The 26,934-nt window shown below is 55.0% G+C and overlaps 8 protein-coding genes and 1 non-coding gene across 9 annotated transcripts; 2 read left to right on the forward strand and 7 right to left on the reverse strand.

The window, feature by feature from the left end:
• Window positions 1-867: 867 nt before the first annotated feature.
• COL26b_007797 (uncharacterized protein) lies at window positions 868-1,920 on the reverse strand (the record flags this gene model as incomplete). Its single annotated transcript, XM_053180580.1, has 1 exon — window positions 868-1,920. The coding sequence occupies one exon, from the start codon at window positions 1,918-1,920 to the stop codon at window positions 868-870; it is 1,053 nt and encodes a 350-aa protein (XP_053035421.1).
• A 611-nt stretch (window positions 1,921-2,531) lies between these two features.
• Window positions 2,532-2,614, reverse strand: COL26b_007798. The gene has a single exon. It is a non-coding gene; the product is annotated as a tRNA-Arg (tRNA).
• A 315-nt stretch (window positions 2,615-2,929) lies between these two features.
• Window positions 2,930-3,714, reverse strand: COL26b_007799 (uncharacterized protein; the record flags this gene model as incomplete). The annotated part of the gene is made up of 2 exons (XM_053180581.1): window positions 2,930-3,284; window positions 3,347-3,714. 2 exons carry the CDS (start codon window positions 3,712-3,714, stop codon window positions 2,930-2,932), a joined length of 723 nt encoding a protein of 240 aa, XP_053035422.1.
• A 1,060-nt stretch (window positions 3,715-4,774) lies between these two features.
• COL26b_007800 (uncharacterized protein) lies at window positions 4,775-6,847 on the forward strand (the record flags this gene model as incomplete). Its single annotated transcript, XM_053180582.1, has 1 exon — window positions 4,775-6,847. One exon carries the CDS (start codon window positions 4,775-4,777, stop codon window positions 6,845-6,847), a length of 2,073 nt encoding a protein of 690 aa, XP_053035423.1.
• A 652-nt stretch (window positions 6,848-7,499) lies between these two features.
• On the forward strand, window positions 7,500-8,354 carry COL26b_007801 (uncharacterized protein; the record flags this gene model as incomplete). The annotated part of the gene is made up of 1 exon (XM_053180583.1): window positions 7,500-8,354. The coding sequence occupies one exon, from the start codon at window positions 7,500-7,502 to the stop codon at window positions 8,352-8,354; it is 855 nt and encodes a 284-aa protein (XP_053035424.1).
• Window positions 8,355-9,035: 681 nt separating this feature from the next.
• MFS1 (MFS sugar transporter) lies at window positions 9,036-10,961 on the reverse strand (the record flags this gene model as incomplete). Its single annotated transcript, XM_053180584.1, has 7 exons — window positions 9,036-9,233; window positions 9,286-9,366; window positions 9,420-9,892; window positions 9,948-10,395; window positions 10,451-10,457; window positions 10,513-10,864; window positions 10,913-10,961. 7 exons carry the CDS (start codon window positions 10,959-10,961, stop codon window positions 9,036-9,038), a joined length of 1,608 nt encoding a protein of 535 aa, XP_053035425.1.
• Window positions 10,962-15,302: 4,341 nt separating this feature from the next.
• On the reverse strand, window positions 15,303-17,598 carry COL26b_007803 (uncharacterized protein; the record flags this gene model as incomplete). The annotated part of the gene is made up of 4 exons (XM_053180585.1): window positions 15,303-15,581; window positions 15,630-16,338; window positions 16,386-17,377; window positions 17,419-17,598. 4 exons carry the CDS (start codon window positions 17,596-17,598, stop codon window positions 15,303-15,305), a joined length of 2,160 nt encoding a protein of 719 aa, XP_053035426.1.
• A 723-nt stretch (window positions 17,599-18,321) lies between these two features.
• Window positions 18,322-19,221, reverse strand: COL26b_007804 (uncharacterized protein; the record flags this gene model as incomplete). Its single annotated transcript, XM_053180586.1, has 1 exon — window positions 18,322-19,221. One exon carries the CDS (start codon window positions 19,219-19,221, stop codon window positions 18,322-18,324), a length of 900 nt encoding a protein of 299 aa, XP_053035427.1.
• Window positions 19,222-20,816: 1,595 nt separating this feature from the next.
• Window positions 20,817-22,400, reverse strand: COL26b_007805 (uncharacterized protein; the record flags this gene model as incomplete). Its single annotated transcript, XM_053180587.1, has 2 exons — window positions 20,817-21,561; window positions 21,706-22,400. The coding sequence occupies 2 exons, from the start codon at window positions 22,398-22,400 to the stop codon at window positions 20,817-20,819; spliced, it is 1,440 nt and encodes a 479-aa protein (XP_053035428.1).
• Between the last annotated feature and the right edge of the window lie 4,534 nt (window positions 22,401-26,934).

Raw genomic sequence — 26,934 nt, forward strand, 5'->3', positions numbered from 1 at the left:
AAGTATGGTTCTATATTGCCCGAGATTTCAGGGCGAGTCTTCATTGGATAATCCAAGACTTGAAGCACTGCAAGTCAGCCTTGATTGGCATACAACTCTGTGAGATGGCTGAAGGATTGGGTACTTTTGTCAGTATCTCAGCCGCAGCGACGCGAGGCCATGCTCGATTAAGAAGGTCTTGATGGATTATGACCTATCCAGGCCTATCCAGGGCTCGTAGTCAGAAATCGTAGAACCTGACATAAGCGTTGTAACTGTTAAGGTTGCCACCATGATTAAGTAGGATTGCACTACCTTAGGATACTGGCTCCCCCGCTTCTCTGTGCGTGCATAGGTAAGTTGCCGCCACTTTAGAGTCTCTTTAAGGAAACTCGTGATCTCTGAACCGACAAATGGGCTTTCATCGCGCCCGGCTAGATAGGTGCCCAGCTGGGTGGTTGTTTCAACACATTCTGGCCGCCTAAATGTCTTGGCACGCCCGCTCTTGAGGGGGCTTTTGTAGTCAAAATAATGGCTAGATCAAGCGGAAGCCCGCCACTGACCGCGAAGTCTTCCACACGGCCTAGTTGGACCTCAAATCTGAGGGCAGGATTGCCCGATTTCCCGCGATTGTCCCAAGTATACCTCGATTGATAGATTGAAGAAAGCTAAGATGCCGATGCCAGCTTCTTTCTGAGCTTCGTAGCCCGATTGGACGATGGCACTTGCCAAACTGTTGCAGGACCGCAACTCCTCGACAGAGACGTGGGAGACAACCTTCATTCATTAGGACGCTAATGAGGCTGCAGGGATCCATCAGGCCAGAATCCAGCCGGGATAACCCGATCCGTGAGCTCACTGGGTATCATGGAAAACCATTGTTGACAATCATTCTTGTTTGTCTTCTTTCACACCTCTAATTTCTCTCCACCTCGCTCCCTGAACCTTCTCGGCCTCCAAACCTCTCCATCTCCTTCCATCTAAATGTTTCAAACACAGTTGCTTCCCTTCATCGGGGTAATACAGCCAGCAAGCCCATTTGGCCCACATGCTCTGCTCTTTCATCTGTGTTCTTGCACGCTGCCCGATAACATCTTCGATGAACGCGCCCTTCGGAATCGCCAGTCTCGTTGGAAATACCCGGGAGAGATAATGCTTGGTGGATGCGATATGTGGCTTATCATGCCAAAAGAACATTGGTGTCAGCGGCACGGTGCAATTTTGATGTGACGGGTGGGTGAAGTCCCGCTTGAGCTTCTTCGTCAACGCTCTCAGAGCGGGGTAGTCATGGGCATGGGCTGAGTTGGCGTACTCCAGCATTCGCACTGAGGCGAGGCAGATGTACTTCACCGGCGCCTCCTCGTCCTCGTCAGTAGCCTTCATGACGTCCAACATCGGCGCGACCGGGATGTCTGCCACCAGCGTCCAGTCATGTTGGTGAACCCAGACGTACGGCGTAGTGGTGATCCTGAGGGCTGTTCGCACAGCAAGGCCGAAGCCGAGTCTCTCTGCGGGTTCGACAAATGCGACCTTGTCATCTTTTGTGCTCTTGACTGTGAATGGTGTGAGGTTCAGAGCTGCTCTCCCGTCGAATCCGTACTCCGCCTCCCCTTGCTCCTGCGCCAGCTCTTCATCCGACGAGTGTCCGTAGGCTCCAAGAACGAGGGTCTTGACATTCTTCTTGTAGGCATCATACTGCTTTGCGCCCTCTTCCGTCACCACGCCCTTCTTCAGTCTGGATACTGGGCCAATGCGGTCGTATGTATCGAACACAACGATGATGCGACAAGACAGGAGGTCCTCGCAGTGTTGGCGAACAGACTGAAAGACGGTACCGAGAAGTTCTGTCGAAGGGGCAGATGGCGTCGGTGATGTTGTGATAATAAGAGTGAGGGCCGCACAGATCGACGCCGAGGGGGGCGGCGGAGGAGTGGAGGACATGGCTCCTCGCCTGGGTGAGTTGTTGGCGACTGAGCTGAAGTGAAATCCGGCTGCCTGGAGTTGTGCTGGAGTCGTTCGGTACGTACCTTTTCGGTGAAATTTTTTCGGGTTGCACCACGCCGAACATGTGGCTCCTCGGAGCCGATGATGCCGGATCTCTTGAAAGTGTTCATCTCATGTTTTTCGGCGTGTAATCAATGCTTGAGGCGATCATTGCCGTGAGATTAAAGTCATGAAGGAGGCTTTATGAAATCTGGGAAGTTTATAAATCAATCGTGTTACGAATGACCGAGGGGCATCATATCACTACGAACCAGAGGGATGTAAGTGCAATAAGATTGCTCTCGTCGGAATACGCCTGCTATGCTGAAGAAACCACGGACCAGATATCTGGGTAACCCTGTCAGAAAAGCCTGCGCCAAGATCCCAGCGCCTCCAACGAGAACTTGCGCCTTTTCGCAGAAAAGCAATTCGGCAACATGTAAAAAGCCAGCTATCCCGGGCCGGAGGACCGACTAAGGACTAATGCTCTGGCCCCGGGACCCATTTTGGTCGGACCCGCACGCAACAAACTCTTCCCGCACCAAAAATAGCCAACAGGATCAAAAATATGACCAACCTGGGGGTCGAACCCAGAATCTCCTGATTTCACGATGAATCGTAGTCAGACGCCTTGCCATTGGGCCAACCGGCCATGGTTGTTTGTATCCATTGCTGGATGTTGGAAGTGATGCCGTTGTTTGTGATCAAGATCCTCGGCCCACCTCTCGCCCCCATTGCTCAATTCCCTCCGCTATGAACATCGCCGACGGCGTCTTGTGACACAGCAACTATATCTCTTGGAGATGTTTGTATTTCTCTGATAATTCTTATTCATCCAATGGGTATTCCAAATGACAAAGAAACATCCTGAACTCCAGGCCATGCTGATGAAGCGCATCAGGCACAGATCATGGCCCCTGGCCTTCCTCCATGTTCAAAGTGCCCATCCTGATGCGCTTTGGGGGTCTCATGAACTCTTCTTCTTCCAGGCGCTGAGAAAATAGTACCCGCCGCAGATTTCCGAGTTTGGTGCGCCGGCGCAATGCATATCGCAATTCCATGCCGGAGCAACTGTCTTAGGTGGCGTCTTCGAGCAGTAACACTGGTCTCCGTACTGAGTCCCAAAGTAGTCAAAGCCATCGCAGGCCAACGCGCACAGCTTATTTGTTTGGTTTTGGATGACGCTGATGTTTCCGGAAAACACGCGCTCGTCGCCGTCCTCATAACAACCGATGAAATCCCAATCGGTAACCGTGACCCATGTCGTTGTTGCCGCTGCGGCGGTAGCGGTCGATGAACCGTTCGCGTCGGGGTCGCTTGTTCTGGGTACCGTTATGTTAGTGCATCTTATCTTGCTGTATTATGGGTAAGCTGTGAAACAAACTTTGTTGGTGATGTGCTCTTCAGATCGAGAATCTCGGCGGATTGTTTCGCGAGCATGCTGCCGAACACACCGGCGACCACGACCAGAATCGCAATGAAGAAGGCCAGCAGACACAGCAAGATGAAAACACCACTGCTGATACCGCATATCTTCTTCTTCGCGGGCCGACATGCGTCGATCGGAGCTACATAGCCTTGGTCCGCTGATAAAGGCACCGGCTTGTATTGGTCGTATGAGACGTAGTGGGAAGTGTTGACGATCTTGTCGGTCTGCTCGACGGGATGCAGACCATTCTCGACGTATGCGCCATCGCTATCGTGTGGTTGGCTGTAGTTGGGGGCCGGGGAACTCCCGTGCGATGAATCCATCGTTCACTATTGAGGTGTCCTCGATGACTCAAGTGTGTCTCCGTCCGATGATCATTGGCAATTTACGACCACTGCACCGGCAATATGAAAAGATCAGATGCCTCTGATGTACCAATCCAGGAACACAGAAAGATCAAAGGTTTCACTCGAAAAGGGACGAGACACCCAAATAAGAGAGCGAAGCATCCGTGAGTTGGCGGGCGCTAGGCAGCCACAAAGCAGAGGATCGCTATGCCGGCGCCGAATTAGGGATTGGGAAACCAGCTCCCCTGCGCCACAATTTAGAGTCTTGAATCCTTCAACTCCACTAGAGCGAACAAGCTCTTTGCCCCGGTGGCCAATGATAGCAACACGGAGCGGGCTGGCAATGCATGTCAGACAAGGCCCGCTCGGCCATGCGATAAACCGCGGCTTTTGCAAGCGTGAAGTCCCTGAAATAACATCGCGCGGGAGTCCAAAGTGGCCGAGAATGGCGTCAATGTTGCCAACCTTTCCAAAATCAGCCTTACGGGGGCCCTTGGCAACTGGGGCTGCTGATGGTAGCTAAGCTGTATTTGGTGGTGCTCATTTCCTAAAAAGGCGCCAAGATCGGCTCCCACCTTCGCTTCTCTCAAGGCCGTTGCTTTTTTTCTCTTATTCTGTTGCAAGGCTCCAGGCAGCCGTTACTTGACCGCTTTCCCGTCCTTTGCGGGGGAGCTGGTCGAGACCATGTATTCCTGTGAGACGTCAACACAGGCAGCTCTTTCAACAAGATAATGTTTCAGTGGACAAGAATATCAATTCCTCAAGGCACTGTTGAGTCATGACACCCAGTCGAAATTTTACATATCTATTGGCTTTGCAGTGAAGGCTTCGGCAGTTCGTCTCTCTCAACTCGGGCCTTGCTGTAACTTCAAGAAAGCGCGCGCCAACCAAATGGCTGCTGCGCAAACGCACAGCTGCCCGAGCTGAACGTCGGTCAGCATTCACTGGATCTTTTTTCAGGAAATCGTCCACCAAAAAACCGCTGACGTCATTCTATTCGCCTTTGTCATTTGCTAGTGTCTTGACGCGGCTCAAAATGTCTGAGAGGACTGATATTGACGATGAGGAGAAGATCAACTACTTCACACGGCACCTCGTCGACCCAACTGAGATCGCACAAGAGCGGTTTCTGTGCCTCGTTGTGGAGCGCGTTCGCGAGACAGCCGTGAGTCCGGCGGTACTGGGCTTGGTCGCCGAAGGCACACGTCTGCTGGACGTCCTCCATTCGCATGGGATCCCGCCGTTCGACCTCTACGAACTTGGCCCCGAAAAGCGTTCCGAAGACTACGACAAGTCGTGCTATCTTGCCAAGGGGGATACAGAAAAGTACGCGGTCAGTGTCCCCCCGACAAGACCGGACCCATTCACACGAGCTGTGTTCGCATTCGCTTGGGAGAAAACCGGCTCCTGGCCGGCGTGGGCGTCTCCGGGACCCGAATCGCTGGAAACTGGCGACTCAGATATGATTCCAAATGGGGAAGAAACCACTCTGGATGCCCTGGAGCGGTATGCGCGTCTATGCGTCTGCAACAGGTTCGGCCATACCTGGCGCGAGGACGACGAGACGCTTCAACTTGTTTCTGAAATGGGCAGTAAGGGTATGAATAGGGCGAACCCCCATGGGCCAATTCCGCATCGCTTGAGACAGTTTTGGCTGCTCTGGGAGCGGATGCTGGCGCCGTGGTCGATGAACCAGGTTGTCAAGTCCACGGGGCGCGCCCTGACTCTTGATCTTGCCGTGCGGCTCACTTTTCCGCAAAATCGACAAAGGCATGGAGACACCAGACAAGAGAATGATGGAGGGGAGCAAATTCCAGAAGACAACGAGGAGAAACAGGATGAAGATGAAGTGGTTGATGAGTTTTTCCTGGATGATGACAATGATGCAGGGAGAAATACCTCGAGCAAGGAAATCAAATATCCAGAAGATGCGCACCAGTACAATCTCAACTATATCAACTCGTGGGGCAAGGCCATTGCCGAGAACCATTATGCACAGGACCAGTTGCCCATGCTCGGCTGCATGAGACGGCTATGGCAGAGGGACTGGTTCGAGCACAATGCCACCACCAACACCCTCGTCAAAGAACTCGACCTCGATGTCGACCATATCCGCAGAGTGACCCAGACAGGCTGCGACATGCTCACCAAAAGACTCGAGACCGGCCCGACCCGACCATACGCGGGCGCCACCGTTGCAGAGCTTGTGCGGGCAATCGACGAAAACACGAGGGCAAACGCGCCGTACTGGCCCGAGCACAACTCGGAGGAGAGAATCGCCGCCGACGCGGGCGCGATGGAGAGGGACGAGGACAAGATCACAAGGCCAGAGACGCTGCTGCGGCGTCCCGTCCCGTCTCATCCGGAAATCGCGGACCTAGAACAAAAGCTTGAGCTCACGGCCCCTTTGCCGGAGCAGTATAAAGCCTTCCTGCGCGCCACGAACGGCATGGGTCCGATTTGGTGGAACGAGACACAGCTGATCCGGCTTTTGTGCCCGATCGCCGATGTTGGGCTCGCTGATAGCTCCTACTGGCCTGTCCCTATCCAGCTTGAGCTCCTGCCCGACCACCACTGGCTTCATCCTGCCATCGAATGGCCCATGATTCGCCGCTCAGTAAGGATAAGTCAGGACACAAGCCACGATGGGTATGTTTTGTTGGTTGAGCCGAAGTTTGTCGCCGAGGCCAAGGCAGCCTTCTTCGAGGTTTACGACCCTCTGCCGGAGGGAGAGAAAGGCATGCTCCGCCGGGTCGTCGAAGAGGTATACGGCAGCGTCGACGCTTTTCGCAAGCTCGAGTGGGGGGTCGTTCTGTGGACTGCTTGGGTTGCCGAGATGATACCCTACCGCGACTTTGCGGCGTTGCTTGAAGACTTCGCGGTGGGAAGTCAACGCAAGATGAGGCCTTGGTTGCGGTACTGGTATCCGGGGATTCGGAAGCTGGATTCTTACTACTATTTGCCGCAAAACGAGTGCGAAGAAGACGGCGAAGAAGGTACCGTCGATATTGGAAAGGGCAACTTGGTTGTTCATGAGGATGGCACGATGTCCATGGGCGAGAACGTCTATCCGGATAACGAGTTTACGAGGCCTGAAGTGTTTCACTAATGTCGTTCGCCTGGAGATAATGGCATCAAAGAATTCCCCTAACCCCAAACCTCAACCGGCAAAGACCACAGTGGGTCATCGTCTGCAACTTGACACTAATGGCTTCCCGATGCAGTGTTGCATCCATGAGGGAAATTTAGAAGCCTCCACTTAACGATTGAGTGCTTTCATATCATCGAGCCATCTGACGCCCTAATGTCGTGTAATTCGGACGAGCGGAAAGACGCGGGCTTGGCTATGCGAGTGCCATCGAAACAGGAAGTAGGAACTTCAAGTGTGTCTCAGCGATGCAGAACTACTAGCTACAGATGGAGTCAGGACCGCAGACGATTCATCGGCTTTACGCTGCCGAGAGTGGCTCTGTGTTCGTTCCACGACGCATAGCTAACGTAACGAACGGCCGAAAGGTCCATCTGTGCTTCTCCGCCCAATGTGAGGCTCCCGAAGCAAGGGACGAACGGCTTGAATACATATACGACATACGATGCTCATATGTGCCTTCGTCTTTGCTGTCAGAAATTACTCGGAACCAGCGCGGAAACAGTTACAAGTCGAAAGAGTTGTCCAATCAGACAGAGGTACGATTCTCAATCCAAGCCGTGAGCCTCGCCACTCGGACTCCATCTTAGTCTGGGCCAGTCTCATCACAAGCATGAGCTACCTCCCGGGGCTCCTCACCTTGCACCATTCCCTCGTCTCCTCAAACACAGTCTACCCCTTCATCGCCCTGCACACAGACTCCTTCCCCGAGGAGGGCCGCGCCGCCATCGCCGCCCGTGGCATCCCCCTCCACCGGGTCCCGCGCCTCCGCCCCGCGGGCACGAGAGCCTGTACGCGCGAGCCGCGCTTCGAAGACACCTGGACCAAACTAACCGTCTTCTCCCTCACCGCGTACGCTCGCGTCGTCCTCCTCGACTGCGACATGCTCGTGCGCAGGAACATGGACGAGCTGATGACGCACCCGCCCCTGAACCCCGCTGCCGCCAGCAGCACCGCCGGCATAAAGGTCTTCGCCGCCGGCCACGCGTGCACCTGCAACCCGCTCAAAAAGCCCCACTACCCGCCGACCTGGGTCCCGGCCAGCTGCCCGTTCACGGCGCACCACGCGGACCGCGCCCCGCGCCCGCTCGGCCTGCTCAACAGCGGCCTCCTCGTCGTGGTCCCCTCCGTGGCGCACTTCGGCGCGATAGCGGCGCGCGTCGAGAACGCGCCTGCGGAGTGGGTGTTTCCCGACCAGGACCTGCTTGCGGAGCTGTTCCGGGGCCGGTGGGTCGGGTTGCCGTATGTGTATAACGCGCTGAAGACGCTGCGGTGGCGGGGCGTGCATGATGTTATCTGGAGGGACGAGGAAGTCAAGAATGTCCATTACATCCTCAGCCCCAAGCCCTGGGATTGTTGTGAAGACGATGGTGCGGAGGGCCATGACGAGTCGCATCGGTGGTGGTGGGCGGCGGACGGGGAACGTAGGGCTCGGGAGAAAGCCGATGGGATTGCGGACGGGTACTGATACATGCGGAGAAATAGGTGGCATTGTTGCGCAGGGAATGTACAACCATATGTCGTCAATCTAGCTTCGTGATGTGTACTTCACCAGAGCAGAATGCAACACGATGTAAGACATGCAGCACAGACAAAAGTAGGGCCCCAGAGATACTGGTTACTTACACATCACAACTCTATATCCTGTTCTACCGGATGGAAATTGAGCGCGTGTGGAAGCATTGCGGATCTTGTGCTTTGAGATTCAACCAAGGGATGGTTTTGGGAGATCTCATAGTAGTGCACCCCCACCGCAAATGAGAGATCGTCATTGTGTGAAGCAAGAACTCCGCTGAGTCGACAGCGTCAGATTGTGTACAACGGACGTTCAGCCTTGCTAGGCAGACGGTGCATCAGAGGTCCCTGTGACTAGACGAGTGAGCCAATTGGTGGTAGTCCGAAGTGGTTAATAACTCTGCGGCCGGCAAGCCGCTGAAGTGCCATTAACTTCATATTATGTTTAGTAAACTTGTGAAAGTAAGCAAAACCCAGACCGTCCTTTGAGCGCATTACAGTGGTATCTTTGCCAAAGTCATCGATCCCATCCGCCTCCTCATCCCTCCTTCATCCCCCCGTATTTTCATCGTCGTCATCCTCCTAGACATTCACCGCGTAGATATTATATATAGCAAGTAGACGAATCGCGTCTTTAAACGGCGCCGGCACCCTTCTTCTCGGTCTCGTGAGCGACGTCCTCTGTCTCGATGGCGCCGTGGGGACGGGCGACCTTGAGGTTTCCGGTGGCGATCTCGTTCTCGAGCTCGTCGAGGCGGGACTTCTTCTTGTGGGTCTTCCAGGCGGGGAGGCCGGAGTTGAAGACGTCGTCCATCTCCTCGAGGGTGAAGCCCTGTTTGAGCTGTTAGCGTCCAGTAGATCGAATTGCGAACAAGCATACGAACCTTGGTCTCGGGAGCGAAGAAGGCAGTGTGGAGGAAGGCACAGGCGTTGAAGGTGGCGAAGATGTAATACATCTTGTAGTTCTGTGCAGATGGGTTAGCATTCGTCTTCCGGATAGCTTTTATCGTGGACTTACAATGTTCCACAACAGAGGTGGCACGGCGAACGCCAAAACCATGTTCCAGAACCAGTTAGTGGAGGTCGCAAGAGAGACGGCCTTGGCGCGAATCTTGCTGGGGAAAATCTCGGCCGGATAAGTCCATGAAACGGGACCCCAGGTGGTGGCGAACGTGGCAACGAAGAGGTACGAGCAGGAGACGACGGCGGCTGAGACGGAGTGGTTGTCGACAATGATCCAGGATACAGACTCGTTCTCGGTAGTGACCAGGTCGCCAACGTTGGCTTGGCCGTAGTATTGCTGCAGGGCACCGGAGATGAACAACCAGGTCATCATCATGAAAGCTCCGCCAACGAGTAGGGGACGACGGCCAATCCTGTCCATGAAGAGGATGGCCGGTAGGGTGAGGGCGACGTTGATGACGTATTGGATGGAGGCGGTCATGAGCGGGTTACCCATGTTGGCGCCTTGCATGATGTAGACGATGTAGTCTATTGGATGTCAGTTTCTCATCTTCCTACTTCGAAGCATCGACTGTCAACTTACACATCATGATGTTCATTCCGCTCAATTGGGACCACATCTGAATGCTCATGCCCAAGAGCACACGCTTGTACATGCGGGGGGCTACAAGCGCCTTGAAGCTGTTGATCTTTTCCTCGCGCTCGAAGCGGAGAGCCTCCTCAATCTCTTGATACTGAGCAAGGACCTTGGGGTGGTTCACGTCGCCGTGTCCGTGGAGGCTCGCGAGGACTTTGATCGCCTCGTCCCAGCGGTCGTGAGCGGCGAGCCAACGAGGACTGTAGGGACAGAAAAAGAGACCAAAGAACAGGATGATGGCAGGCACCATTTGCACGCCCCAAGGAATGCGAAAAGCTGCGGTTGGCTGATCTGGGTCATTGGGGCCTCCTCCAATACCCGAGGCAGCCCCGTATTGGATGAAGTACTGAATAAGGATACCCCAAGTGATGGCCCATTGTTGCAAACTCACGACCTAAAGAAGTATGAGCATGGCAATGGTTAGAGGGAAAACCTCGTCAAGAACTTACGCGACCACTGTGAGATCGTTAGCATGACTCTCCTGAAGTTCTCAGTGTTTTTAATGGCTTACCGAATCTCCTTGGGAGCGATCTCTGACTGATATACAGGCACGATGGATGAGGCAATACCGACGCACATTCCAGCAATGACACGGCCGACGCAGAGCATGGCGACGTTGACGGAAGCGCACTGGAGAATGGCGCCAAGGATCCAGAGTAAGCAGGAGAATTGCAGCGCGATCTTTCTGGAGTACTTGTCGGCGATGAAGGAGGAGACGAGGGAGCCGACGAGGGAGCCGGCGGGCATGGCGGCGGTAATACCACCCTGGGCATATTCCTTGGGGTCATTGAAGTATCGCTTGTATGCCTGAGTCCCGAGAACACCGCTCATGGAGCTGATATCGAAGCCGAAGAGTCCGCCACCTGGGCATGGTTAGAATTGGCAGAAGTGAGAACGAGGTTGGAGCGTACCAATGGCGGCAAAGCCGCAAATGGCGTAGACGTTAGTAAACTTCCACATATTCACGGCCGCGCGTGGCGAGTCTGTGTGAGGTATATCCAGTTGTGTTGTCGTCGGAGTACCAGTCTGTGTAGGACAGGTTGCGGGATGTGTGATGAGATGGACTGGGTTGATGAAGGGAACCCTCGTGGTTTTCTTCTAGAGGGCTCGCAGGTGGGCGCGTCCGAAAGTTAAAGTAGCAGTCTGGAAGCAGGGCAGGGGAGGACAAGGCAGAGACGGGATGGTGCAGATGTCTCATGTAATGAGCTCCGAGTCACAAGCTGGAAAGGACGCGACCCCCGTCGCACCGGGATGCGGCGTCGACTGACATTGGACTGGACGGTCTCGGCAGAGGAGGAACCCCTGGGCGATGGATTGGACGGACCGAATGCAAAAGTTGGCGCATGGGGTTGACCAGGTTGGTGTGGAGGATTGGCCGTCCCGTGGTATACGATCGGTCAAGGGTGGATGGACGCAGGCGTGGAGGAAGCGAGAGGGTGATGATCAATCCTTGGAGTCGGGCGAGGAGGTTCGAGAAGGATGGTCCAACATGGCGGGGAACAGCCAACACTGGCAGTGTGCGTCGTGGGGAATCAGGAGTTCCCATCTCCTCACCTCTGATCCCCCAAAGTGCCATCCATTGATGATCCGGGGACTGGGATTGGGTGCGGGAGGCAAAGTGCGGAGAAGGGCAGCAGCGTCAGAGTCGCAAACCTAAGTGGGAGAGGGGCAGAGGGCTGGCGGTAAGGGGCTGCGAGTGGCCGAAGACATGGGACGATTGGCGATGGTGCCGCCAAGCAAGAACAAGGCCAAGGGCGTGAGCCTGCAGCGACATTGCAGCGACATTGCAGCGAGACGAAAAGCTCGGCCAGATCCAATGCCACACGGGCGGTGTTGGTTGCCTTGAACCGTGAGCCTTGGGAGCTGTTGGATCCTGAATGTCTCATGCTGTGCTCGTGTTGGTGGTGCTGCAAAGATGCGTACCGCCGTTCATCGTACGTACGGATCCATAGGGTAGGATAGGCAGCCTGGTCTGCCTTGTGTGGTCTGTCCAGTGTCGTTCGTTGTGGTCTGGCTGTTAGTGAAGTCGCCAAAATATTGAGCCCCGCAGAAAAGACAGTGGAGTGGGGACGTGGAGAGAGCTCCAGTCACCTCAGTCGGTGCAGGCATTGGATCCTTCAGTGTTCAATGTCGGGTACGTACCTCCACAGACACCACACTCACCCTCCCTCGTGCGACGGGCCAATCCTCACGGCCGCTTTTCCCCGCACCCGAAGGAAACGTGAACAGCCACAAAAAAGACACACATGCTACCAATAAGGCAAGGCATATAGTGAGGTAAGTTAAGGTACTGTAGGTACCTTAAGTCAAACCAAACGACCGCACAGACTGAATGACAGGCAGCTAGCTCTTTGGCAAATGATACCCGGACGGGAAAGACACGAGGAACAGACGCCGTCCAAAGTGCCCTGCCCTGCGGTGACAGGCCGGGCCAAAGACGGGCAGATGTCGTACCACCGTTGGCGCGTCCTTCCTTCGCCTTCGTTTCGCTGTCCCGTGATCTGTAGAATTGGACAGAAGAGCTAGCCTCTTGGCAAAAACCGCAGCAGCGCTCCACGCATGGCTCCTGCTTCCCCGTTCCTCACCTCTCTCGTCTTTGCGGGCATGTAACCATTCACTATTCCCCCACACTGTGACTCGACATTCCCCCCTCCCTATTCGCTCTCTTCACAAGCCACCGGCCTCATCTTACATCCTCCCAAGACATCCCCTAAAGCGGTATCAACAGTAGGCGACCAGCGCCAGCCCGCCTCTCTGCCGCCGTTATGCCGCAGCTACTACTGCACATCAAACGCCCTCCTGCAAGCCACCCACCCGCTGTGCCGCGATCGAATCGAAGCCCTCCTCCCCCGGCCAAGATCGCAAAACCTGTACTGCAGACCGCACACCGCGCCCAATCCACCGAGAACACGACCGCGTCCATACCTCGTGACTCCCGTGCCACACGCTCGCAGAGGACAAATACATCATTTCCTCACAAATCCATTGCCTGACGGAGGGTCACCAAACATCTCATGCCACCACCCAAGGTATTGCACATAATGAATACATAAGGTACCTCTCTGCTTGATGGAGCACATGCGGGGGAATGCCCCCCGAGCTCGACCGGGAGACCCACAAACGTCTGCCTCCCGTCCTTGTTTTGCGGGCCATTTGTCGGACCACATCTCCGAGACGGGTCGTTCATACCATGTACATCAACACCAGACTTTTCTTCTGAGATACCCATTGGCTGTCGTCGCTTCAGGCTCCATTACCTAAACTGAGCCCACTGAAAGCTCGCCTGCCTCCCGCACCTTGAATGGACCGCTTGCGAAGAAATCATTCAACCCGTCGCAGCTGCCCATGCCCACGCTTTTCCGTGCAGAATCCATCTGGTCAACGGGAGAGAAAAAATTTGCAACGTCCTTCTTGGCAGACATGGTGAGAGATCCGGAATCCCAGACCACCCTCTACCATCGCGCCGAAGAAGACGATTTTGCCCTGGCATCGGCCGAGGAACGCCGCAGATGACCCGAAGTACGGCCCCCCATCACCAACCTGTCTGCTGAAGATCGATAAGTCGTCTACACTACTGCACCTCACGACCCGACTCATTTCACAAAGTTCTTCTTGTCACTCTGCGCAGGAAAAACTGAAGACCTTTGCGGTGGCCTGCCCACGCCTCGGTCACTTGCGCGCCCTCTCATACTTGGAGGAATCCGCGCTGCAACGTTACCCCGAAGTCTGAGTTACGTGCTCCAAGTATCTCCGTCTTGGTCGCTATCAAGCTACAGGACATCCTCATTCCGTGCATTCTCGCGCCGATTCGGTGCGACGCCCATGCCCCGGCACGACAGGGCCTACCGCAAGAAACACGAAAGCGAGAAGCTTTCGACAATGTAACCCCCCCGTCGGCCTGTCGCCGGGACCCCGATCTGTCAAATGCTGCCATGCACGCCTGCCAACGGTCCCAAGCAAACGGTCCATCTGCTTCGTCTCCATCTTGCTTGGTCAACTAGCTGCAACCACTTCGACGTGATCTCGGCGCTGCTTCGCTCCGATTGCAGGCTCTGCGAACCTCCCCGCATGCTGTCCCTTGCCTTCGCGGGGAAAGCTGATGGTCAAGGTACAGCCTCGCAGCTGCCTGACCAACGAAGCCAGCCAGCGAAAGCAGAGGTCGAAGACGTCCTGCTTGAACTCGTTACCCTGACAAGCTCCCAGTCGGGAATCAGTGGCAGCGAGGCGGACAGGGGCATCCGGCTCCTCCTCATGTCAGCACTCCTCTTGCTCGTCTCGGTTGCGGCTTGGCTGTCGTCAGCCCATCCCAGGGCTGAGCGGCAGACAGTCTACTCATTTCGCCTGCCCATGAATAGCATGCTAACAAGCTCTGCGACCAGATGGAACCGGTGCAGGGGTCGGTGTCGCAAAACATGACTTGTCTCCATGTCGCAAGACTCATCCGGGAAAGTCCAATACTCGACTGGCCTGATGGACAGCCAAATAACATGCCTGAGCCTCATCGCGACGGTCGTTCACTATCGCTCAACCAGGTCTTCCATGGCTGCCCATTCATGTCATGCACCATACAACCCATTAGGTCCAGAGACCATTTCCTCTCCACATCCGTGCACAAGGCAGCAGAGTGCAGTGAGAAAAGCGGCGGCGCCCCGAAAGGACGCTGCCAGGTTTGCAAGTCATCACCGGACCGGATCCCCGTCGCCAGGGACCCAGACCGCCTCATCGCGAAGAGCCCGCGCAAGCTTCCGAAGAAGCTGCGAGAACAGTCCTGTGAATTGTCAGTATGAAATAGGGAGCGCAGGCGTTGGCGTTCTACCGCTCCCGCGATGGGGACCGGTAACGCTGCATCGGTTAGCTTTCTAATGTAGAATGTCCTTTCTTTCATTCAATGCCCACTAGGGCTGGCCCGTGCCGTGAAGAGTTGGCGGCCCGTACCAGAGGACGCAGAGAGACCCGGGCCTGTAAAGTCAATCCATGCCGCCAACTTCCCCATTATCATACAACTCGTTTCGTCAAAATGAAACTGCAAAAACCTCTGAAAGTCTCTAGCCCGGCGCTGATCGGTCGGGCGGAGGGCAACGGGGGTATCGATGAAAACAACCGCCTCTCCTGACTCCATCTCCGTACTACTTTCTGTACGGAGGCCTTGTCCGTACCCCGTGTAAGCAACGCAGTGTGTATAGCAAATGTTCCTGTAGCCTGAGAAGTCCTCCCCACAACATTCGAAGAAGCCCGCCGAATTTGAACAACATCACATGCCGAACCATCGTTCACGTCTCTCGATCGCGCCATCATCTTCAGTCACTGGTCGTGAAGTCTGCGAAGGTGTGCGCGCTGGTTACGGAACGATGAGTAGTTGCCGGCGTAGATCGCCTCCAGGATGCTGGTCGGCTGGCTGGCGCGGGAGCCAAGCTGCGACAGCTCTGCCATTCTCTTCTGTAGCCTCTGGTACGCGTAACGGAACTCTCCCAAGATGCGGCCGGCGTTGCTAGAGCCGCCCGAAATGTCGTTGGCAGGGTTGTTAGGGTCAATCACGGAGAGTCGGTCGCGATTCTTGTAGACGACATCGGGAACTTTGGTCTGATGGGGGTGTTAGGACCGTGCCAACGCATCGGACGGGGGACGTACCTTGTGCATGTAACCGGGAGGGTTCAGACGGATAGCCGTGTTCGTGTAGTCGAATCTGTTTCCGTAAAGATCGAAGAATTCCATGAGCATTTCACCAAGGTGATGCTCAGGGACGAGGTTTCGGCTTTGAACCTGGGGCATGAGCTGAAGCATGCTGACGACCATGCAAGTGACGGTGAAACTGCCGATGCCTCCGTTGACAGGCTCGTTGAGGCCACGCATGACGAGGAAGTGCTTGATCATGGTGACGAGGATAGGCATTGCCGGGTACTGTTCCTTCCACGCAGCAAATGTCTTGATGGCTTGGGGACCATCAAGACGGTCAAACGAGATGTCGACTCTTAAACCGGTTTGGGTGTCAATATACTTGACCAGGGGCACCTTCGCGTGACCAATGAACTCCATGGTGCTGTAGTTGGAAATTCTACAGCTTGACAGGAACTTGCCAAAGTTTCTGAGGGGCTTCATACCAAAGAACTCCGAAGGACCGCCGTTGATCCAGCGCTTAGCACAGACGACCAAGTCCATGTCGGCCGTGGGAAGATACAAACCTGACATGAACGATCCAAACGGCTCGAGATCGTGGTCTCTGTAGTTTCGGCTTGTTCTCAAGGCCCTGCGAAGCTTTTCGACAAGTCGGCTGCGCATGGCATGCTCAAATTCACGAGGCCTGACCATTTCGTAGAAATCCACAACTTCCTTGTGCAGCCTTAGACAGGTCAGTATGGGGCTGTCAGGGTGGACTGTCAAACTCACCAAACGCTCATGTCTGACGACTTGGAATGGTCTGCCTTGATCCAGGGCGTAGGGTCCTCGTGTCTGGTGACTTGCCATTCGGGAAGTATGTCACCACCGACGGGCATCTTGTTCACCTTCCTCAGAGGGCCGTAGGTGGGTGGTTTGATCTGGTCATCTACAGTGCGCTTGCGCGAGCCGAGTGCGTCGTCGGCCACGACTGGCTTCGGAGGGAGGGCCGGTCGGTTGCTGGCGGAGGTGGATGGCGCCGTAGAAGCGGCAGAAGCGTTGAAGTGACCGTTGGAGACCTGGTCGTGGCGGGGAGCAGTAGGCGGCTCTCTGAACACAGCAGCGGCAGGCAGGGAAGGAGGGGGGGGAGGAGGAGCAGGAAGGGACGGCGGGGGCGGGGGAGGAGTCGGCGATTTGGAAGGAGGCAGAATGATTTCCTCCTCCTCGCCATCATCGCCACCATCCATGTCAAAGGAAATAAACTCCTCGGCCTCGGTGCTCGCAGCTAGCTTGTCGGCAGCAGAATCGTCGACGCGAGCTTTGCGAATCATCTTGACCATGTCCTTCTTCTTGCGCTCCTTGTCGGCGTCGGGCGGGGGAAGTGCAGTGTACGGATCTGGGTTGGACCACTTGGGCACGCTGTTGCCGCTTTCGTCGTTGTCGTCGCGACGGACGCGCTTGTTGGAAGGCTCGCTCGAGTCTTCGTCAGAGTTGTCCGAGATGTCCATGTCGGCCTCTTCGTCGTCCGAAAGCTCGTCTATGTCGCGATACTTGGCGCCGCCATCGGCGTCATTGACGAGATTCTCATCGACGCCGTCGCGGCGAGACTTCAGAAGCTCTCGCTCAGCCGGAATGATTTTCTGATATCCACCACGACCTCTGCCATAGGGACCGCCGCGGCCGCGACCGCGACCGTTTCGTCGCGCATTACCTTGTCCAGGACGGTAGGAGTCGCCGATGTCGCCCACGCCGGAGGGCTTGTCCATGCGGAAAGTGAAGTCGCCCTGAGGGGGTCGCGAGTCGGGTCTGTAGCCATCATAGCCACCGGATCTTCGGCCTGTGTCGCCTCCTCTGTAAGAATCATAGTGGCCGGAGTGCCTCGGTGGTGATCGAGATCGGGAACGGCGGCGATACTCACGGTCCTCTGGCCAGGGATTGCGCCAGCTATCACCAGCCCCGGGAGGACCCTGGTGGCTTTGGCGGGACTCGTAGCGATCACGGCCATGGTTGCGATTGCTGTCGCGATTACCTCTCCGAGGTGGGTATGATGGTCTGTATGAGCTCATCTTGTACGCGTTGTGGTGTGGATACTGGTGTTGACGCGTTGAACTTTGAGCAACAGCACTCGGCACTGAAACAAATTTCGGGAGGGCGACGTCAAGATGGGACCCAGTCCGAGAATTCAAGTGCCCTAAGATAGGCGTATCGATAACGCCACGTGATCGCGACTAGCCTTATCTAAGGTGCGGTAGGTGCCTTATCTCAAGTGGGGTCGTGCGCAAAGCCTGTTACCGACCTTTGTCTCACTGCTGGTGTCCGTTTTCAATTCTTCACAGGCAACACTAAAGAAGCAGGCAGGTGTCAAACTAGACAAAGGCTGGTTGTGCTGCAGAACTCAGCAGAGCAAGGTGCAACCTGCAGTCAGAGATTGCATGAACACAGACAGACAAAACCTGCTCCCTCAGGGTGACTGCCAGGACACAAATAATTGGTTCTGTTTGCTTGGGTTCTCTGATGGATGGTCTGCTGCCCTACAAGAGCTCAGACGAGCCCAAGATCTTTTGTTTGTCACCTGTCAACTTGGCATCATACAATCGGGTTCAAGACTTCATTTGAGAAAAAGCGGGGAGGGAATATGAAATATTCTATTCAAATCGAATGCACCTCTGTCTACTTATTCATCCAAGTCCAGATCTTGCCCTCTTTTGACCCATCTACAGACCCTGCTCTAGAACACAACACCTCCGCCGTCAACCACCAGATCACTTCCGTTGAAATAGCTCCCTGCCTTTGAGCAAAGCATCACGACAACCCCAGCAACCTCCTCCGGCATGCCCATCCTGCCGGCCGGGTTCCTCTCTGCCCACATTCTTCTCGCCTCGGCCAGTCCCTCGCCCTCGTTCAGCACGGTGTCCATGTATCCCGGACTGATGCTGTTCACGTTGATCCCGTAGCCGGCCCACTCGGCCGCAAGACTGCTCTTCAGCATCAACAACGCCCCCTTGCTCGTGTTGTATGCCGACTGCGGCTGCGGGAAATTGACCCGGTGCGCCGAGATACTCGCCGTGAACACGATCCTTCCGCCGCGCCCCTGCCGGACCATGATCCTCGCAGCGGCCTGCGCGCAGATGAATGCGCCCGTCGTGTTGATGTCCAAAATCTTGCGGAACTGCGCGGCGGGCATCTCCAGCGCGTGCACGCAGCCCACGACACCGGCGAAGCACACCAGGTAATCGACTCCGCCCAGCGCCTCGGCAGCGCGCTCCATGGCCTTGCCGACGCCCTCTTCGTCCGTGACATCGACGGACAGGGCCTCGATCTTGGCGTCGGGGAAGGACTCGCGCAAGGACGCGATTGACGTGACTGCGTCTGCGGATGTGACGTCCAGGTCGAGGAGCATGAGGCCGGTGAGCCCGTGCTGGAGCATTGCCCGCACGACGGAGAGGGCGATGGCACCGGTGCCGCCTGTGGCGACTGCTGTCCCGGGGAGGGCGAAGCGGGAGATGGCGTCGTCAGAGACGGATGCTGTGCGAGCTTTTGCGCCGGGAAGACCTTCCAGGCCGTTGGCAAGGGTCATGAAGGGGATTGCCCGCTTCGAGAGCTGGTCGCGGGGCGTGGGGTCGCCCATTGTGAGAGTGGGTTGATTGCAAGGATCCCGCTAAATCAAGTGCCTTGATGAAGCAGAGAAACGTGTGAGATGCAAAGCGAAGCCTTGGATGAAAGATCAAATTGACGACAGGGTGAGGTTAAAATGCCGGGACGCTTCGGGGCGCTGGAAACCGGCCTCGATATGTCACTGTCATGCAAGGGGGTGACAGGATGCCGGAGACGGCGGGGTCGCGGAGGACAGTCGCCCGATGCGGGTCCGTGCTGCCGGCGGCGGGTTTCCGACGGCGGGGTCGTCCCATACGTCACGGCGCTGGGGTTGTTCAATTCAGTGTCGGCATCTCTGCGTGTGATAGAGCACTCTGTTCTCCACTCGGCCTTTGCAGCTTAAAGCTCCTCGGATGCCTATTCAGGGTCTGTTGAAACCGCGTAATCGAATCCTTGCTGCTCAGACTGTTGAGCCACACGCTCGGACGCTTGCGAAATCATCGTCCACCAAGTTGCGGTGCCCATACTAGGGATTCTTTCAGCTAGCAACCAAAAGCAGATCTCTCATGCTTTAATGCTCCGCCTTCTCTTTCCCCAGCGGTTCATCACAGTACTCGTCCTGAGGTGGACTCGTTGCAATTTTGCATCGAATTCCTGAGGCCTGCCGCGTTTCGACCCAGCCGTTGAAATTCCAACCTTTGGATCTATGACATATACCACTTCATACTTGAGAAGATGGGGCCGGAGTGTCATAATGGTTCTACGCTTTTTTAGCCATCTTTATTTTCACCAATCTTTGGGGCTTCTTTGGGGCTCCCAAATCAATGTCTAGACAGGCCCATGAGAAAGAAGGGCGACAGCTCGGACATAGCTTGGCTAGACAAGTCGTCACGGGCGCAAAGGCTACATTCTTTAAATATGACTGATAACCAGAACACGGACCTGACCAATCTTCAATAACGCAAGGGTTTTGGGCCTCGAAAAGGCTGCTCTTGGAAAGCGAGCCTTGAGGCTGGTGCCAACGATTCCTCCTCTGGCGGCGATTTGGTCAAGTCGACAAGCACCTAGGATTACGCATCTCAGGATTCAACAGCTAATAAAGTCTAGACTATCATCAATTTGCCTGAAGTTGGCAAGACTTGGGTGTTGCTACAAAAGAGTCCATCGTAAGCTGACATCCTACGGCCCATTCCCCAATCAATCCGCAACTCTATTCCCGTTCTTCTAACTCTCGATAGACGGACGCTGCCAAGTGCTTGAGAAGACACCTCGCTGTCGTGTAGGCTAAGGGCCCACATCCAGACCGCGTTTGTCAACTTTCGTCCATTCCATCGAGTGAAGCACACTGCGCGCCTCATAACGAGCTACGGAAAGAGGGCGAATCTTCAGATCATTTGCACCTGTCGAAGACTCCATGGACAAACCTTCAAGATTTTGGAACCCGGCTTTGTAACCTTGACGAGAACAGCGGTTGGAAATGCACACTGGTTTTTAACGTGGTTTCTATTAGTACCTACTCAAAGAACCTAATAATATCTTTCTCTTCTCGTATAGTGAATAGATGTGTCGAAAACACCTGAGCGTGTTCAAATTGTCGCAATAACCCCGGCACACCCAGCTCCTTGGTCTCTAAAAAGAAGCAGGGTCTATTGGGACGTTCATTTCGAATGTGTTGTCGCAGAGGAGGTGTAGATATTTCGGCGACGGCGGATCGGGGTCGAAACGTACGCCGAAACCCCGTTTCCAGCGTTCTTTCCAATCGCTCATTGTCCAGTCCTTTCTCTCTTCAACCAGTTTCTCCACGTCCCATGCCTCGCCCACGTCGAAGTTGCACTTGACAGTGGACTTACCCGCCACGATATCTTGCACTGCTTGCGGGAAGCCTTCAAGAACGTGCCACTTACTCAGACTTCCGATATGGGCCCATCCGTCTAGTCTCCTCGTAACCCACGACAATGAAGGGAGAATCTGCCTTTTCAGAGAGAGGTCGACTGCGGCTTGCCATGCAGCATCGCGTTGCACGACTGTGCGGAAAATCTCCCAGCACTTTTGGTCTCCCTCGAAGGTTAACGTGAAGGCGCCAGGCGGCATTCCGGCGGGTTCGAGTTCCAGGGCTTCCAGGATCCAGAGTGCCACAGGACGAGACACCGAGTCCGCCCAAAGGCCATCGTTGGAGTCGTACGGCCTCACGTGAATGTTACGACCATCGAACTGAGTCTGGAAGACTGTCTTCCACATACTGACGCGGCGTTCCACGCGAAGGCGCGGGTTTTCCTGGCAGTATGGAATAAGACCTAGGCCGTGCGCTTCCGGGAATGCAACAGCTGCTCGATCTTCGTTGAGAATGATTTTTCGTATGCTTAGCCGAGAGTCCCTACGCAAAGAGCATAAAAGTCGTATGGCAGCAGCCGCAGCTGAGTAGTGATGTTTGACAAGCCTTTGATCGAACCCTTGGTTAGGAGTTTCTCATTGTTCTGAGATTTCTGCAGCAGTGACGGGACACATATCGCGCAAGTACCGGTCAAGACTTTGTGTTGTCGGGATCTCCCATGCATCAGGGTTGACGCCGACGATGCCTGCATGCTCGGTCTCATGCCAGCGGAGCATCCCCCTTTCAAATTGAAGGAACTCTTCCGGTTCGAATCGATCCTTATTCGCCAAAAGTACTTGTAGCGCAGAACGAGCAAATTTGCGGAAGACGGACGGCGTCTCTCCACAGGTTCCAGGCCAGCCAATCTCTGGTCTCTCAATGATAGTTGGCATCATGTGGCTTGCGCCATCCATAACGCGCCAGCCATTGGGCCTGCGCTGAAGGAGTTCGACGTATGGGGCTAGCTTCGGTTCGATTTCCGAGATATCCCTCCATATGTCATCGGGGATGTTCAGAGTATCCGGGTAGATCTGGTGCAGCTTGTGGCTTCGCCTCTGACTGAGCGTTGTCAGGGCTAGACCGAAGCGACCAGCTACCGCACGATGCTCCTTCTCACTGGGGCAGACTGCTACGAAGTTCAGAATGTTCGATGAAAGTGCCAGTCCCCTGGTTTCGCTTGCAATCTTCTTGCAAGTGAGCATGAACGCCAGGTCAATGCGCTTGCCGTCTGCACATCTCAGCCTGTTGCTGTTGAAGTCCAAGATGTAGCCGCCCTCAGACAAAACGCATTGAAGATAAATCAGATCCCGCACCTCGCGCGGAATATCAAATATATGAACCATAACGATAGATGGTAGAGAAGTGTAGGGAAAGGATTTAGCGGTGATGGAAAATGATGCAGTTGGTGGATGACAGGAGAGGTGAGGATTGGGGGCTAAGCTCGACTGAGGAAAGGCACTAAGCTTATATAGGATTGGGCGTCGGACACATATTGACTGTCCTGTTTCCGGCTGCAGCTGTACCTACAGTGGAGACGGCGCGAACTTTCCGGCGTGGCCTGAATGGTCAGAAATCCTCAAGGTTACGCCCTCGCCCTCCAACAAGGAGTCATTGGTCACAGCTATCTCCAGGGTGACTCACGGGCTCCGGCCAGGTCGTAAGCCAGACGCTCTACTCGACACTTACTCTCAATTTCTCACCAAGGTGCGGCCTGTGGATCTTGAGGCCAGGCAGGAAACATGGTTTGAGGCAAGACATCATTCACATACAGGAGGGAGGCATTTCTTAGCGGGTCAAACGCTTTTATTGAGTTTGTAGTTATGACGCAGCCCCCCCCGCAAAAAGACTACGGCAAAATTCACCCTATACGCGGGCACAATTCTGGAAACACTGTATGGGCACTTTGACCTGTGCCCTCTACCAATTAAGGAAAACAGTACAGAAACCCCATACGTTCCTGCTGGCAGGCAAACCCTCTGAACATCACCTACAGTTCTAGTTAGACTCAGGTATACCAAGAAACAACGATCTTACCGCACAAAGTCGAACGCGCGCCCTGGCCGAATAGACCGGCGGAACAGCAACGGCGCCGCACGTAGCGGGGCCGATCACATCGGGGCCGAAGGGGTCACTGAGGCTCTCATGGCCTGGCCTGGCAGAGATTAGCATACGCTCGTGACCGCGAATTGGCTGATATCAACTGACGACAGCTTCGCTGAACCTTCCAGCGAGGTGCTGCGCTGACTCGGATCAGCCCACATCTAAGATACAGAAGGAACTTTGACTCACAACGCCACCAAACGGAGATGACTCCTCAACCAAAGAGGTCGTCGCAAGAGGTTCTCACAGCCAGAAGCATAAAAAGCTCTGCTGCTTAGAGAACACATTAGCAAGGAGCAAAAAGCATGGGGATTGATGCAATACCTGCGCGCAGGGCCTTGCGCCCATCCCTCTTCCTCTTCCTCACCCTCAAACCCATGTTAACAACCTGCCCTCATCTGAGAAGGAGTGTGAACTGAGGAGCATCACACGAAGCACAGGTCATACCTACAACCCACAAGAAACCTGAAGCATCTTTAATTAGTAAAGCCTATGAGATTCCAGAGAAAACATACCTTCACGATGTCGGCACCCGACCCCGCGTACAGATACCCTGAGCCCTGACGTAGAGGTTAGAGTAGTGACTAGCTAAAAGAAGTTACACTACCTACCAGCGCGCCTATCAACACAAACAACGCGCGAAGGCTCGCCATAGAGTTTAACATCGATCAGATCGATGAAACCCGCTCTTTCCTCGCGCAATCCGAGACTCACAGAGAGCCTGCATGGAATTTATTTAGTGTATATACTATCATATATCCTATGTCTACTTACGTATGGTCGGAATGACGCTCAAGAGAGCTCTCATTAATACCCCTATAGGGGACCTCGCGACGCGCAACTTTATCAACGGCAAGCGCGCAAACTTAGCAGCGGAGGTGGGTAGGGTACTCGCGCACCCTATGGAGTGGCCCTTCTTTGGAACAGGCCCTCCGCAATTCTAAGGCAGAGGCAGCCCTCTAGGGCTTCTGGGCAGTGAGCTGATGTTGAGCACTCCTTGAGGTAAAGTAACCTACGAACATCGGTGAGTACGGCTTGTGCCGACTGCTTGTGAAACTGTCAGTCAAACGCGCCTCTGAGATTTAGAATCGTGACTCACTTACACAGAGAGAACGCGCTGACTGACGTGCACATGTAAGTGCGGCTGAGGTTGGGAGAGCTGCGTGAGACAGAAATGGTCAGCCAGCTTCTCGTTGCTGAGGCGATGGGTAGGACGGACGGACGTGGTCGGAGACTTGGGAGGTCGTCAGGCTGGTCCAACTCGAACGTCAAGATGATTCAATGATCGGAGGGGGGAAGACTTACTTACGATCACGTGACCGAAGGCTGTGTGTATTGTCAGGAGGCGCGGAGTTGGGAGATCTGTCGCTCTAAGCAGGTAAAAATCACAGTGAACGGCCAGAGGCCTGCGGTTGAAACATTTGAATTGATGGAAGCTGTCTACTCTATCTAGCTTTCGGCCTGATGGACAGCGATGTTGTTCCCCCAGCCCCAGCGTAAGACCCCCCCGTTGGCAGGTTGCCAAAGTCAGGGTTCACGAGGCGTTTTGCCGTCCATGCGAACTGCTCGAGCGAAAAGTATCGGATCGCGAAGTTGGCAGCTAGCTCGGGGTAGTCGGTGACCAGGACGTGGAAACAGAAGACATGCATGGCGGCCTTCAGGTGCTTCCTCGGGGCGGCCAACAAGGGACATTCCATGAAGAGGTGCCTGGCGTCGTGAGGACGGGCTCCGCAGGGGCAGGCAGAGCTGGGGGCCAGCTGAGATGTGTGAGTCAGTCGAGTTTTGGCGACAGGACTTGGGCTTGAGAACGTGGAGGGGAAAAAGAACAGAGGTGTGCAGAAAAGTCGATGAGAGGCGACGACGCCCGGGTTTGGGAACGTGGAGGGACGAGAACAGAGTTAAGACGAAAGTTCGATGACGTCCGATAGCGAAGAGAACGGTCGAGCAGACAGAAAGCTGACCGACAACGCCGAACCGCGGTGAAAACTCTGAACTTGTCCCGCCAGGGCCACGCAACCTGTGTGGGCTCATCGGCTGTGCAAGACACTTGTGACAGCATGTGCCCACAAAGAATGGCGCCAGAGGCGTGGCGAGCGGTACAGCGGGAGAGGCGTGTGATAAAGGCCAGTGGAAGAGGTGTGTGTGAGAGAGACAGGGGGTGCGGGAGAAGGGTGCAAGCCGTGTAGCGGTGCCCTCAGCGGTGTGAACAGATTTCCACAGTCTCGTATACCCCCGCAGATGGATGTGGATGGATCGAGGGTGGAGAGCCAGGTAGTGAGGGAATTAAGAAGAGGCGGGGGGACATTGGAGGGAAGAGGGGGAGAGAGAAAAGGGGAGAGGGAAGAGGGGAGAGAGAAGAGAAGGGGCGAGAGAGAAGGGGCGAGAGAAGAAGGGAGGAAGGAAGCACAGCACGTACCTTGAAAGACATGAAATTCAGGCATGCGTTGAGGCCATTGACACCCGTCCGGCAATGCAGCAGGCTCCTTGAGGAGGATGAAGCCGGTGGTCATGGCGTAAGCCCCAGACAGTTGCTTCAAGAAGTAGTTGTGCTCGCTCTCGAGCCTGTTGACAAGCTTGGCACTGATCGAGAGCCGGCACCTGCCACCCGGCGGTTTCCCAGATTCGGTGTACTTCCTCTCGTCATACCCCGCGAGCCAAACAGGACATGCGTAGCTGATGACGGGGAGAATGGCGCTAGTGTATCTGTCCAGAAGCTTCTTGAGTCCTGGGCCAAAAGTTGACCCAGCAATGCGACGTAGGTTGAACATTTTCAGCCGGGCCTTGTTCACAATCTTTCGAGGCAGGGTCAGTCTCAAGACAGACGGTGCTCATCGGCAGGCTCGCTTACCTTTGTCACGTGCGTTTCCCATGTCAGACGATAGTCCAGCCAGAGCCCGAGAATCTTGATGGCCTTTTCTGCCTTCGGAGGAGCATCTTTGATGTTAGGCATGCTGTCGTTGAACTTCCGCCTTGCCCTACAGAGGTGTATCACTTTTGTCTTATCAGCGGAGAATGTGGTGCCATCCTTTTTTGCAAAGTCAACCAAGGCGTTGTACAAGTTTTTTGCGGCCTTGTTGTTCTTCTCGACGGAGTCGGAGACGATTAAGAAGGTGATATCGTCAACAAATGCGGCAATCAGAAAACGCTTCAGTTGGTACAGAACAGCGTTTTCGTTAGAGACCAATCCTTTCTCCCTTATGAGCTTGTTGAGCAGAGGGATCGAGAAGAAGAGAAAGAGAATGGGGGACAGCGGGCTTCCTTGCGGGATGCCGATGTTCACCCAAAACTTCTTCGACACTGCTCCCTGCATGCGGACGGACGGTTGTGCTTCGGTCAGACAAAAACGACCAGACGAACATGATCATCCAGTCCGGAACGCCATACTCCCTCAGGATCCGTAGCAAGTGCGCACGGCGAACGCGGTCGAACGCGCCCTTGATGTCAAGGGCGTAAATGGACACATGGCGATCCTTGTCGCCATCAGTCCAGCCGTTGTAAGCAGCGTTGATCAGTGACTCGAGAGCTTGGTTGGTGTTTCTCCCTTGGCACCCATACTGTTCGAAGGGAAGTACGCCGGAGTTCAGCAGCCGACGCGTGAGTCTGACTGCGAACAGCTTTTCCAAAATCTTGGCTATGGGGCAGAGCAGGGCGATGGGCCGATAGCTTGTCGGAAGTCTCGGGTCCTTGTGAGACTTTGCGATCATGACCGTAATCGCTTCCTTGAACCTATTTGGCGCACCGTGTCGGCCAGCTCTCCAGGCTTGAGATCCATGAGCG

The sequence above is a fragment of the Colletotrichum chrysophilum genome (genome assembly GCF_026319265.1).
Source record: "Colletotrichum chrysophilum strain AFK26 chromosome Unknown scaffold_65, whole genome shotgun sequence".
NCBI lineage: Eukaryota > Fungi > Ascomycota > Sordariomycetes > Glomerellales > Glomerellaceae > Colletotrichum > Colletotrichum chrysophilum.